This window comes from Equus caballus, chromosome 1, assembly GCF_041296265.1.
Source record: "Equus caballus isolate H_3958 breed thoroughbred chromosome 1, TB-T2T, whole genome shotgun sequence".
Taxonomy (NCBI): Eukaryota; Metazoa; Chordata; class Mammalia; order Perissodactyla; family Equidae; genus Equus; species Equus caballus.
This window is the reverse complement of record NC_091684.1, coordinates 88,536,257-88,549,963: the sequence shown is the minus strand read 5'-3', so window position 1 is coordinate 88,549,963 and position 13,707 is coordinate 88,536,257. Positions and strand designations below refer to the sequence as shown.

The 13,707-nt window shown below is 42.4% G+C and overlaps 1 protein-coding gene across 2 annotated transcripts in view; it reads left to right on the top strand.

Annotated features, from left to right (window-relative positions):
* Positions 1-2,172, top strand: part of SLC35F3 (solute carrier family 35 member F3) — a 369,534-nt gene extending 367,362 nt beyond the window's left edge. For both annotated transcript variants that reach the window (XM_023647383.2, XM_014734106.3), the window contains one exon: positions 698-2,172. In XM_023647383.2, the coding sequence (XP_023503151.1) occupies positions 698-933 (236 nt within the window). In that variant the 3' untranslated portion in view covers positions 934-2,172. The remainder of the gene's footprint in view (positions 1-697) is intronic.
* Positions 2,173-13,707: the final 11,535 nt, after the last annotated feature.

Below are 13,707 nucleotides of genomic sequence, written 5' to 3'. Positions count from 1 at the left end.
ACACTTTTGACCTTCTGGCTCAGAAGAGAATGAGGATCTGGGTTTTTATTAACTGACATGAGTCCTGCTGCTCATTTTCTTCCCTCACCTGATGTGAGGCAGGAATGAGCCCTGTGCCCGGTGGGCCTTTATAAACATTAAATAGTGGGATGCCCTAGGGCAGAACCAGAATTTATGCTTATCATCTTCAAAGAACCAGGCCAAGTTTGGTCTTCAAAATATACATATATTTGCATGTCTTGTGAAATAATGCTTTTAATTTGTAAAAGTAGCATATGTTGCTGTAGAGAATGTAAACAGTACCAGAAATATAAAGAAAGTACTAATGTTTTCATTATCCTGCCACCCAGAGGTGGCCTCGATGAAACTTTGATGTCTGTCCCTTTCTCCAACTGCCCCTCGTGTTTTCTTTGGTCTCTCGCACTAAGGGCTCAGATCAGTGTGGGGAAGTGAAATACGAGTGCGAGGCCTCTTCCCAGAGAGGTTTTATAAAGGGAAGGGTGACTGGCTAGAGACAGCCCCGGCCACCTGGAACAAAACCAAAGCGAGCAGGAGTCGGTGGTCAGAGGAGACCTCTCCCCTTCCCGTCCCCGCAGAAAGGGACGCTGGAGGCCCCGCCCATCTCGAGGACGCGCATCTTCGCCCTGAGCCGGGCCTGGCTTGTTGCCCAGTAACCCGAGTTCTCTCTCCCCTGCAGTGGTTGATCACTACACCAGTAAGATAGTCTTCAACGGGGTCCGGGTCATCGCCATCATCATCATCGGCCTGGGCTTCCTCCTTCTGCTCCTGCCAGAGGAGTGGGATGTCTGGTTGATTAAGCTGCTCACCCGCCTCAAAGTGAGGAAGAAGGAGGAGACGGCTGAGGGCAGCGCGGACCCGGGCTCGGGACCTCAGAGCAAGAGCAGGAGGGCCCGCCCTTCCTTCGCCCGCTGACGGACGCCCGCTCTCTGGGTCTCCGCGGTGACCGCTCTGTTAAGGATCTGGAGGTCTGTTCCCGACAGGGGAACCTCAGCTCGGTAAGGTGTACATACCTGTACAGTTTTGGTAATCTGCAGTAAGTTATACGGTATTTATTGGCATGTCCAATTTGCTTGCACTTTTTCACATCAGCCCTTTCACTAAAGGGTACCAATTCAATATGAAAGAGAAAAGAAGAACCTCTCAGCTCTTTTTAAATGAATGTAAAGCAAGTGAAAATTCTGCTTGCCTCGATTGTTTTGGATGTCACACGTTCTTGACAAGGCCGGGCAAATGTTTTGAATCTTAGCAACCGAAATTACATTGCACACTGTGATTATTTTTCAGCTATGGTAGGTCATATTTTGTTTTATACCAGAGCTGTACTCTTAATTTTAAGGGATTTCAATGAACCAAAAGATAACTGTAAGTTGATTTGGACGGAGAGACGGATGGACTGTGAAAGGGTAATGGACATCAAACACCATCGACTGTGGCTAATCTCGGGATGGCAGTTAGAGGCCAGGCCTGAGCCGGGTAACAGAAAAGGAGATAAATCCACGCCCAGCTGGCTTGCTCTCACGTGTCTGTGTAAGATCATGCAAGAGAAATTACAGTGCCTTCTACAGAATTTTCGTCTTTACCTTTGTGAAGCGAGGTGACATTATAAGTCACTGGCGCCGTCTTATAATTTAGACGTAGAAATCTTTAGAAACAAATAAAATTATATATATATATGGGTGTGTGTGTGTACAAAAATGACAAAGCTGATGACCAGTATAATGGAACGTGGTTCTCGGTGTGCAGTGTGCATATCAGGTCGGCTCCACAGGGGGTGGTGAATTGCTCGTTGCTTTTACTTCATGACCAAGACCGAAAAATTATTTACTGAATCTGTAAACCTTTTTATGAAACTTTTAAGCACCAGGCTGTTTACTTACACAATTTAGGTCTGCCAGAAAATTCTATCTGTGATAGATCTGTAAAGAGGGACAAGGGGACTAGAGTTTACTATTTTTGAAGTTTACATTGTTACATACGAAATGGAAACTTTATTTTGAAATGTTGTCATAACCCAATGGTGCACTCTGTAACCATGGAGTCTTTCGTTTCATAGGGGAAAGGGCATTCATGACCTGAACTTTTTAGCAAATTATTATTCTCTGTTTCCATTACCTGTTTGGCCAGATTAATAAACTATTTAAAAAAGAAGCATTTAGCGCTGTCTCGGTGGCCACTTTGTTACTTTCCCACTACACGAGATACATTCTTCCTTGCCTTGCGCTGTTCCCCCAGCAAGCCCCACCTTCCTGCACCTTCAGGGCTTATAAACCCATCCACCCCCCTCAGGGGAAGAAAATTCTTATTGTGAAGACAGATTTGACTTTCACAAAAGTGGAATGCAGACCGCTCAGCCGGGCCTAGAAGAAAATAAGTCTGAGGCAGCGTTTCCCTCCCCTCCTCCTTTCTCGTGTCCTCTTTCTGCCTCCAGGTGCCTGCCGTCTCCTCAGCCCTGGGTGTTGCTTCTGTCTCCTTTTCCTTTACAGACTGGTTCCACAGCTCGGCTTATACTGGTCTCTCATAGCTGCCACAAAATGGCGGCCTCAGTCCCTGAATCAGCACGGTCTTCCAACTCAGCCCCCACACCTAACTTCTGCCCGGGGTGTCCTAACCTAATTCTAGCTCTACAGAGAATCTGCTTTACCCAGCTTCAGTAATGTGTTCCAGGCAGCTGTGGCCAGAGGCTGTGCAGTTCAATGTCTCTCATTCTGTGGCTGCAAAGGGCCAGATTCTCGCAGAGGGGGTGTGAGCAGAGAGGAGATGATGAGCCTCTTTAGGACACCTCATCCCGCCACCCACCACTTGCTAGAGCATCTACACACCACGCACCACTTGCTACATGGGGTCAGGGCCTGGAGAGTCTAGCTGTTCAGAGCAGAACTCCTTGCAATGTTCCAGTGTGTGCTGTGAGGGGGATCCCCTCAGCCCCCACAGTGGAGCCTGGGCCAGCAGGATCCTGGGCCAGTCACCCACGACTCTGTCTGGGCTCCCAACCCTTCCAGTTGCTGCAGGGAGCCAAACAAATCTTTCCTTTGTAAGCCATAACATGAAAAATTTGGGAAGCCCTACGCTAGAGCAGATTTACCCTATTCTCCCCTTGGGCATAAAAAACTATGAAGACCCAAAAGAATTGAAAGCAGAAACTCAAAGAGATACTGTACACCTCTGATCATAGAGCATCATTCACAATAGCCAAGAGGTGGAAGCAACCCAAGTGTCCATCAACAGATGAATGGATAGACAAAATGTGGTACATACATACCATGGAATATTATCCAGTCTTAAAAAATGAAATTATGACACATGCTACAACATGGATGAATCTTGAAGACATTATGCTCAATGTAACAAGCCATACACCAAAGGACACATATGATTCTGCTTATATAAGGTACCTAGAGGAGTCAAAATCATAGAGACAGAAAATAGAATGGTGGTTACTAGGGGCTCTGGGGAGGGGGGAATGAGGAGTTAGTGTGTAATGGGTACAGAGTTCCAGCTTTATAACATGAAAAAGTTCTAGAGATGGATGGTAGTGGTGTTTGCACAACAATGTGAATGTATTTAATACCACTGAACTGTACACATCAAAATGGTAATGTTATGTATATTTCACAATAAAAAAAACTATGAAGAGTGAGGTATATGAAATAAAAGGGTTAAAACTCTCAGGAGTTTTAATGCTCTTTTTCAGGACATTCTAAACATCAGTTGGGGTGGGGGTGGGGAGATTTGAGAGACTTCTTTCCAGAAAGATACAAATCACAACCCCTCCCCCCACCCCCAAGCAGGTTTCAAGGACTGGGATGAGCTCTGGCAAACCTGGAAGGGATGCATGAACAGAAAATTCCAGAAGGGGGTTCCTGCAGATGGAACCTTGGGGTGGCTTTGGGAAACAGTCTCCACCCCTGCTCTGTCTGGGGAATTGTCTCCCTCTAGAGACCAGTCTGGACAGCAATGAAAGGATTTTTCTATGTTCATTCCTTTAAGGAGTGAAGCAGAGCGAAGACAGAGGTACAAAGAGGATGCTGGGGCCTCTGGTGCTGATGAAGGGGCAAAGGCCCTCCACAGTCTCCAGCCCGCCCCTTCCGAATGTGGTCATTTGGGGCCAGAGGGCGAGATGGGACCAGCCGGCTGTCTGCCACACGGAGTCACAGCTGTCTCTAGGAACCACACGCCCTGTGCGGACCCTGAGCTCTTGCCTTTCTTGGGCCAACAAGGATCAAGAGAATCAGGAGAGAGGAAAACGTGGTCAGAGACTTAACCACCCTGTAGAACAGGCGTGTTTGCAAATCTAGCCAAGGACGCATGACATGGAGTTCTTTATCTTCAATTTTAAAATAAATGATCTATTCTAAAATTAGAATGTGGGAGTGGTTGCGGAATTCTGCAAATATGCTAAAATTCGATGAACACTTTAAATGGGAATTTCATGGTATGTGAATTATGTCTTAACAAAGCAGTTTAATGAATAGATAAATGGTTGCTTCAAAAAATGATTTAAAATTCCTTTGCCAAAATCTCACAAGTAGAGAGGACATTTGTTGGGTTGTTGGCTTGTCTTTGGCTGTAGCATCTGATCCCTGTTGGAAATAGAGCCTTGCTATTGTTGCAGAAGCTAAGGGAACAGATTCTCCATCTGGGACCCACCCACAGTCTGGGGAGAGAGAGGAGAGTGTGATCTGGGCTCAGCCAGTGGGCTGCAGTCTCCCAGGACTTCAACTCTGAGACCAGGGATGTCAGACCCCAAGGATAGCCCAGGAGAGCTGGGCTGACCAGCCAGCGCCTGAGGTCCCTGCCATGGGTCTGGCCTCCTCCCACCACGGAGATCCATGGCTCCTCCCCATTACCAGACAGATCCTTCAGACTCCCACAGTCCCAAAGAACCTTCCAATACATTCTTTGTTTAAGATGGCAGGACGCCATTTCTGTTGCTTGAGTCCAAGAAATCTGAATAATATGTGGGAGAAAACTGAGATGCTCAAAGAAAAGTTACAGCTTTGTTTATTTGGGATTTGTTTGTTTGTTTTCCTTCCTGGTCCTGACACTTCTTGAAACTGGGCTCATTATGATGTAGCAGGACTCTTGGTGGAACTGCTTTAAAGAATCGATAAGAATGATTTATAAGAAATACAACAGTGATAAATAAAGAGGGTTTAAAAGTTCTTCATAGTTCTTAAAATATTTTTAAAGGAATTTTAAACAATAATATATTCCCTTACATATTTCTTCATGTGTTCAGCATTGCCAAATTCTTGAGAAAAATCCTTTTATTGAGTTAAAATAGTGGTACACTTCAGCTGAGGTAAATCTTCTCTAAATTATCCAAAAAATGTTGAGTTAGTAGAATCATAGGAAATGAAATTTTATGTAATTGCAGTGTAATTACTATTGTCGACACAAATAATTCATAATCCTTGATTTATAAGGAAAAACGCCCAAGAAGTGGGGTGTACAGAGCGGTTATATATCGTCTTGAAGCAAAGAGCAGACATCACATATCACAGGAATATCTCTTTTACAACAGTCACAGCACAGCAGGTCAGAGGTCACAAGGTGAGCACAGCAGGTCGGTAATTAATCCTCAGTTTCCAGGAGGAGATGCTTATCCTTAAGGAAATGCCGATATGGAGGTCGGAAAGCTACGTCCCTGTCGTTAAGGGCATCATTCTTGGCTTTGGGACATGTGAATGTTTAAAGCAGATGTCCAATGCATACTTAACAGGCCAGGTCAGGCCCTTTCGGAAAAACAAGGTCAGGATGAATTAATTTTAAACCAAATGGTTTCTTCATATACTCTAATATATCCTATTGCTTTCTGTGTATCACTGTGAATTTTAGCTCATGACAAAAAAATTGTGAATTTTTTCTTGTTGAAAAAAGAATACATTTCCTGGAGAACATTTAGAAATACCCATGAAGCCACAACCCAGCTATAGCTGCAGTTGGCCTCGTAGCCTGTGACACATGAGAGGAGCCCAGAGGGAGCCCCACGCCCAGCCGTCTCTCCGAGAAGGACTTGAGGGAGCTCCCAGGCTCTTTCTCTCTGAGAGCAACAGAAAGGCACCCTAAGGAAGAGGCTCTTTGCCATAAGAAACAAAATTAGAGAGACTTAAAGGCCTCCAGAAGGAAATTCCAGGAATCCTGGGTGTTTATTCCTCATCGGGGATAGAAAACCAGCTGGCCACCTAATAGTTCAACTCGTCAGGAATTCAGTTGTATGCCAACACTGTGGGAATCTCAGAGGCTAGGGAGAGACAACAGTTAACCCACCATCTTGCAGGCCCTGTTTTCACCCCCTGCAGCAGCATGAGGAGTGGAAGTGGCAATGTGGAGCACGAGCTGCCGGCACAAACACACCTGTGGCATAGCCCAAACTCGCTCACGTCCAAGCAGATATTCTTGATCATCGGGCAGCTCTCCCCTGAGCAGTGACTCGGACCCGGACCCCTTCTGTGCAGCCCTTCGTCTTCAACATGCAGCTTCAGGGTGGTGGTGACAGACCGGAGAGGAGACTGGAGCTGGCTCACCTCACTTCTGCTCGCAGTTTGGGAAATTGATCCGTTTGATGAACCCCCAGCCAGTCTCTGCATACCAAGAAGGGGGAAATTTGGAAAGAAAGAACGAAAACCTCTTGGTATGTGTTCTTTTTCCACTTCTACGTATTTATCAGGGATTAGAGTTTGACTTCATTGTTTTATCCCCTGACCACCCTTTTCTGGCACCTCCATTTGTGGGAACTGGAAACTCAATTACACCAACTAGATGTCATTGTTCACCCATTGTTCTCTTGCTCTGCCTGTTATCTGACTTCATCTCCCGAGTGAGAAAATGGCATTTAGGGCCTACCTTCCTTTATAATCTGGAGTGTGTACAGCAGGCAGCCTCAAGGGGATGCTGGTAATCCAGCACTTTTCTCAGATTTTGCAAATATCTCTGTTTTGTAGGTAGCCCTGCTGAAAGCTATTGCACCAGATGTTAGATTTCCTCAAGGGCCCTGTGTGTGAGTGTGTCTGCACGCATATGGCACGTTTACTGTGGGATTTTCTGTAGCACATCTTTCCAACCAATTAGGCTATTTCTTTTTTTTTTTTAACGTTTTACAAATAAATCATCCATGCAAACTAATCACTACATAATAATCACTATTTTTTTTTTTTAATGATACCATTTGGCACTAGACCTACACTCATCCAGCTACAGCCTGGGGACCTTCTTCACCCTTACAGCATGCAATTACGATTGACGGTGGCCCTGGTGTTTTTCTCCAAAGCTTAATTTTTTTAAATCAAGTCTTACTATCAGCACCAATTTAAAGTCTAAAGCACATTTGGACATTTAACTTGCCCCAGATCTGGCTCACCTGAAGGCATTATTGCATCAAAAGTTTTTACAGGTTACTTTTATCTGGATGGTCTCATATTTTCTGATAGCATTTAATTTCCTCCTTATTTTTTTAATCTCAGAGCAGGTGTTAAGTTACTATTTAGTAGTCTCAACTACCTTCCTGAATACGCTGGCAGATCCTTTTCTCTCTCTTGCTAATGACCATTTAATAAGATGAAATTCTAGGTCTTATCTGTTGCAGAGTATTTTTCTTGGTGTTTCCAAGAAGTTAAGAAATAACCCATGTTCTGCCATCTTTCCTCCTACAGGACAAATGTTATTAGAATTTTAGATGCCAAGAGGTCACTTAAAAACATTTGACCAGGACTTCTGAGCACAAGATGAATGAAAAGATTTTGAGGGCAGAGACAAAAAGAGGGACATCTGCTTCTTAAACTGCTGAGATAAATCAAAGTACATACAATGCACTGAAACCCTGCTCCCCAGGGTTGTTACGGGTATGTTTGTGAGAGCAACTTACAATCTGCAGAATGTCCTATGGCTCTAAGTACTTCTCAAGACACTTGCCCAAGATCATGTGACTGCAGAGGAAGACTGGCCCTGAGCTAACATCTGTGCTAATCTTTCTCCTTTCGCCTGAGAAAGATTGTCAGTGAGCTAATCTTCCTCCATTTTGTATGTGGGACGCCACCACAGCATGGCTTGATGAGCAGTGTGTAGGTCCGCACTCAGGATCCAAACTCACAAACCCCGGGCTGCCTAAGCAGAGCACGTGAACTTAACCACTACACCACCAGGCTGGCCCCTATATGTTTTTTTAAGAAACAGAAATAAAAATTGTTGGTGAGAGTGTGGAGAAATTGGAACCCTCATATGTTGCTGGTGAGAATGTAAAATGGTACAGCTGCCATGGAAAATTTCCCAGTTCCTCAAAAAGCTAAACATAGAATTACCATATGACCAAGCAGTTCCATTCCAAGGTATAAACCCAAAAGAACTGAAAACAGGAGTTTAAACAGATACTCATACACCAATGTTTACTGCGATATTATTCGCAATGGCCAAAAGGTGGAAGTAACCCAGTGTCCATTAAAACATGAATGGATAAACAAAATATGATATATACATACAGTGGAATACTATTCAGCCTTAAAAAGGAATGAAGTTCTGAGCATGCTGCAACATGGATAAATCTTAAAAACATTGTAAGTGAAATAAGCCAGTCACAAAAGGACAAATACTGTATGACTCCACTTATGCAATGTACCTAGAATATGAGGTACTCCACAGACGTTCTGTCATAGAGATAGAAAGTAGACGTGGTTACCAGGGCCCAGGGGAAGAGGAAATGGGAAGTTATTGCTCAGTGGGTACCAAGTTTTTGTTTGGATGAAAAGTTTTAGAAACAGGTAGTAGTAATGGTTACATAACAGCATGAACATAATTAATGCCACTGAATAATACACTTAAAAATAGTTGAAATTGCAAATTTTACATTACATATATTTTACCACAATTTTTTTAAGGGCCAGAGCTATGAATGGAGACAGGTTTAAAAAAAACAGAACGTGCTAAGAACTATGGTGGTTATATATACAAGGATAAACGTGGGGCTAGAACTGACTGGCGGCCTAGCAAGAAAGAGACCAGGAAAACTTTATAGACGAGATCCCATGTGAGAGGGCATTTTCAAGGGAAATAAAGTGGGAGGGGAGGACTAAAAACAGAGGAAATAGCTGTACAAAAATGAGAAAGTAAGAAATGGGAAGCCAAAAGTTGAGAAATGGTGACGTGCAAGTTGTCTTTTATATACATTGGTGACATACATGGTTGTTTTGATTGCATTTTTTCCTATATGATTTAAAGGAGTTTATTTTTTCCAGTTTTATTGAGATGTAATTGACATATAACACTGTATCAGTTTAAAGTATACAACATAATGATTTGAAATATGTATATACTGTGAATTGATTAACACAATAAGTTTGGTTGAAATCTATCACCTCACATAGTTGCATTGTGTGTGTGTGTGATGAGAACTTTTAAGATCTACTCTCTTGTCAACTTTCAGATATACAATGCAGTATTGTTAACTATAGCCACCATGCTGTACTTACATCCCCAGGATTTATCTTATAACTGGAAGTGTGTAGCTTTTGACCACCTTCACCTGTCTTCCCCATCCCCAGTCCTCCATCCCTGGCAACCACCAGTCTGTTCTCTGTATCTATGAGTTCAGCTTTTTTAGATTCCACGTGTAAGTGATATCATACAGTATTTGTCTTTGTCTGATTTATTTCACTTAGCATAATGCCCTCAAGAACACGTGAATGCAGATATCTCTTTGAGATAGTGATTTTGTTTTCTTTGGACATTTATCCAGAAGTGGAGTTGCTGGATCATATGCTAGTCCTATTTCTAATTTCTTGAGGAACCTCCACATTGTTTCCCATGGTGATGGCACCAATTTACATTTCTTGTATTTACTGCATTTTAGAGGCATTATAGCCAACATTTTTAAATTGGGAGATTTCACATAAAAATATGGATTTCTGATTTCTCTTGAATAACTTCTCTTGACAGAAGCTTGCAGCAATGTAAGGTCTGCATTTCATAGCAAAAATCAGCAAACCCTAGTTGTGGCTACACTCTTCACCAGACCATTCACAAGTATCTGCTGTGTGTTTGCACTGGCCTTTGCTCTTTGCATTACTTACCTGGGCTCTGTGGGCCTTTGAGATTACTATTCATGGTATATAGAGTTCGGGGGCACAAGTGCATAAGATACATATGGAGATACAGATGGAGACATATATGGACATATATATAAATAGAATGTGTGTATGTCTGTCAATATCTATGGAAGAAGATAAGACTGGAAAAATAGGTAGGGTCCAAATCTTGAATAATGCTTCCAAATATCCACCCTTTTCTGACTGATACATAAACTGACTATGACTAAAAGGGGCGTATGGTGAACATCCCACTGGGGAGGTCTCCCTCCTTCGCAAAGCACTGTAACGGAACTCTGGGAGGGAACAGGCAGCCAGCATCTGTCTAAATACTTTCCAAAGAGCAGAGCCCAGGGGCCTTGCACACTGTCAGGTGGAGGCAGGCTGGTCCCAGAATCCCATCTGGGACTGCACATGGCTGCCATGCTCATAAAAGTGGCTAATGGAATCGAGAGTGGGCTCCTTTCAATACAGAGACATTACCAGATCGATCAAGCAAGCAATGACACAAGCAGCAAAGAATCAATAAGGAGAGCATTTCAGTTCCTAGGCCAAGGTCTGGCTGAGAGAGTTCAGTGGGGATTTCTGATAAAAAGTCAGCAAGCAGGAAAGTCAAAACTAAAAATAGAAACTCTTTTAACTTTTATGGGAACTCGGAAGTATATACTATATGGATGATTTTACTAACATTAGAATTAATAATAGATGATTGCAGGAAATACTACATATTTCCAAACAACTCAACAAACAGAGAATCCTAAGACTCTTTTAGGTTGTTGCCAGGTTGTTTTATACTTCACTTATGATGAGAAATCAATTCTAAAAATTCTGTGTGTATGAATGAGCATATTAAGGACTCTATATATGTACCCTTTCATCTGAACTAGTCTGTCACTCTCATATATGATCTTGGAATTGCTTTAAACGTTTAATACTAAAAACTAGAAACTAAAATGACTTCTTCATCATCTATGATCTTTTGCTATAATGCCTAACTTTTGAGGTTTTAATAATTTAACTCAATATTCAATATAGCTCCAGTTTACAGCAATAACAAGAAATAGTAGCACTTGCTATGATTCAGTTGGCTTGCCCTTTCAGTCCAGTCAATACCAGGCTTCTGAGCACCACCCTGCATAAGGAGTAGAAAAGATTCTTTAGATCTGCTTTGGGTACATGTCTACAGCTATTAGCTTACCACCTTGGTCACTCTGATGACCGCTGATGGAGTCATTCTTTTGAGGCATAGCACAGAAAGGTCTTTTTGAAATTCAAAATCAGTTTCTGGGAAGAGCCATCCATTGAGCTCATAGAACCCATTAATTTATTTAACCAGAATTCATTTCAATGATTTCCCAGTAAATCACCTAATATACTGCTGAGAAAATGGGACATAGGGCAGCCAGGCTTATTGCCACAATAATGCTGTGTTAAAAATGTACCTCCTGGAGTGATGTCAGCATCATGGTGGAATAAACTCTTCCCTTAGTCTCTCTCCCTGAGATACAACTAAAAGGACATTCATAAACCAACAGAGGACATTCACACAACAGAATAGGTGTCTGAAAGATCCACTCAGCCATACATCTGAAGGTGGGGGTGCTGGACCCACCCAGGAGGCAGTGGAGGGAGGTAAGGAGATTTCCTCTCTCTCCTCAAATTGCAGCGATGAGGGCACAGGACCTTGCAGCAGCTGGTGCAAGACACTGAGAGGAGAAGGGGAAAAAGGAACTCCACAGGAACTCTTGTGCTCTCAGAATTGCCTCCTAGCCTATGGGAACACGACACATTAAGGCAGCTAAGCAATCGTGGGAGCATCCACATGAAGTCAAGCAGCCCAGGCCGGCAGAGAGTGAGTGCAGAGCAGAGGCATGTGGGATTGCACATGCAAAAGAAATTGCCCCCCTACTTGGCACACCAGCTTGGCCAGTCAGCCAGAACAGAGGATCCCTGCCAGAGTGCCTGCGCGTATGTGTGTAAAACAGTAGTGGCCAGCAGGCAAAAGCAGGCAAGCCCAGTTGGCACAGCTTCCAACAGACAGGCACATCTGCCAGGGGTCCCAGAGGGGTCAGAAGACATAGCTCCTGCCCCTCAGCAGTGGTGGCAGGTGGAATCTGTGACCAGATACTACCACTATGCGACAGCACAAATTCATTCTGTCAAATAGTCTGAAAAGCCATATGAACACTCCAGACCAGAAGGAAAATGACAAGTACCCAGAAATCAATCTTGAAGTTACAGAAATTTACAATTTAAATGACAGAGAATTCAAAATAGCTATCATAAAGAAATTCAACAAGTTACAAGTAAACTCAAAAAGGCAGTTTAATATCTCAAGAATAAAATTAATGAACAGAGGGAATCCTTCACAAAGGAGATTGAAACTACAAAAAAAAAAAAAAAACCAATGGGAAGTGTTGGAGATGAAAAACACGATCAATGAGATAAAGAAAAATCTGGAGTCCTTAAACAACATAGCTGACAGAATCAGTAATTTAAAGGACAGAAATATACGAATGTTGCAGATGGAGGAGGAGAGAGAACTAAGACTAAAATGAAATGAAATTCTCTGAGAAATATCAGACTCAATTGGGAAATGCAACATAAGGATTATAGGTGTTCCAGAGGGAGAAGAGGGAGAAAGAGGAAGAGAGAGCTTGTTCAAAGAAATAATAGCTGAGACCTTCTCAAACCTGGAGAATGCACTGGAATTACATGTAAATGAAGCTAATAGAACTTTTAATTACATCAATGTAAAAAGACCTTCTCCAAGGCATATATTAGTAAACCTGGTGAAAGTCAATGACAAAGAAAAAATATGAAGGGCAGCAAGTCAGAAGAAAACAACTTACAAAGGGACTCCCATCAGGCTTTCAGCAGATTTCTCAGCAGAAACCTTATGGGCTAGGAGAGATTGGAATGATACATTCAAAATTCTACAAGACAAAAACTTTCCCAGATAAACAAAAGCTGAGGGAGTTCATCACCACAAGACCCCCTTTTACGAGAAATGATCAAGAAGGCCCTCATACCTGGAAATAAAAAGAGTTTACAAAGCCTTGAGCAAGAAGATAAACAGACGAAATCAGAAAATTGCAGCTCTCTATCAGAACAGGTTAGCAAATAATTATAACATTAAAGATAAAGGGAAGGGAAGCATCAAAAGTAACTATAATCACTTCATTTTAATCACAAACTCATGACACAAAGCAGAATAAGTTGTGACAACAATAACTTAGATGGGGAAGAGGAAAGCAATAGAACCTGCTTAGACTAAGGAAATAAGAGGTTATCAGAAAATGGACTGTCTCAATTACAAGATCTTTTATATTAACCTCACAGTAACCATTAAATAAAAAATCAGAACAGAGATGCAAACTATAAAAAAAGAGAAAACTGAGAAAACCATCATAGAGAAACACCAAACTGAATTGGCAGTTAGAAACAAATGGGATGAGGAACAATGGAAATACAGAAGAAGCCGAAAACAAGTGATAAAATGGCAGCATTAAGCCTTCATATATCAATAATTACTCTAAATGTAAGTGGACTGAATTCACCAATCAAAAGACACAGAGTGCCTGGATGGGTTAAAAAACAAGATCCAACA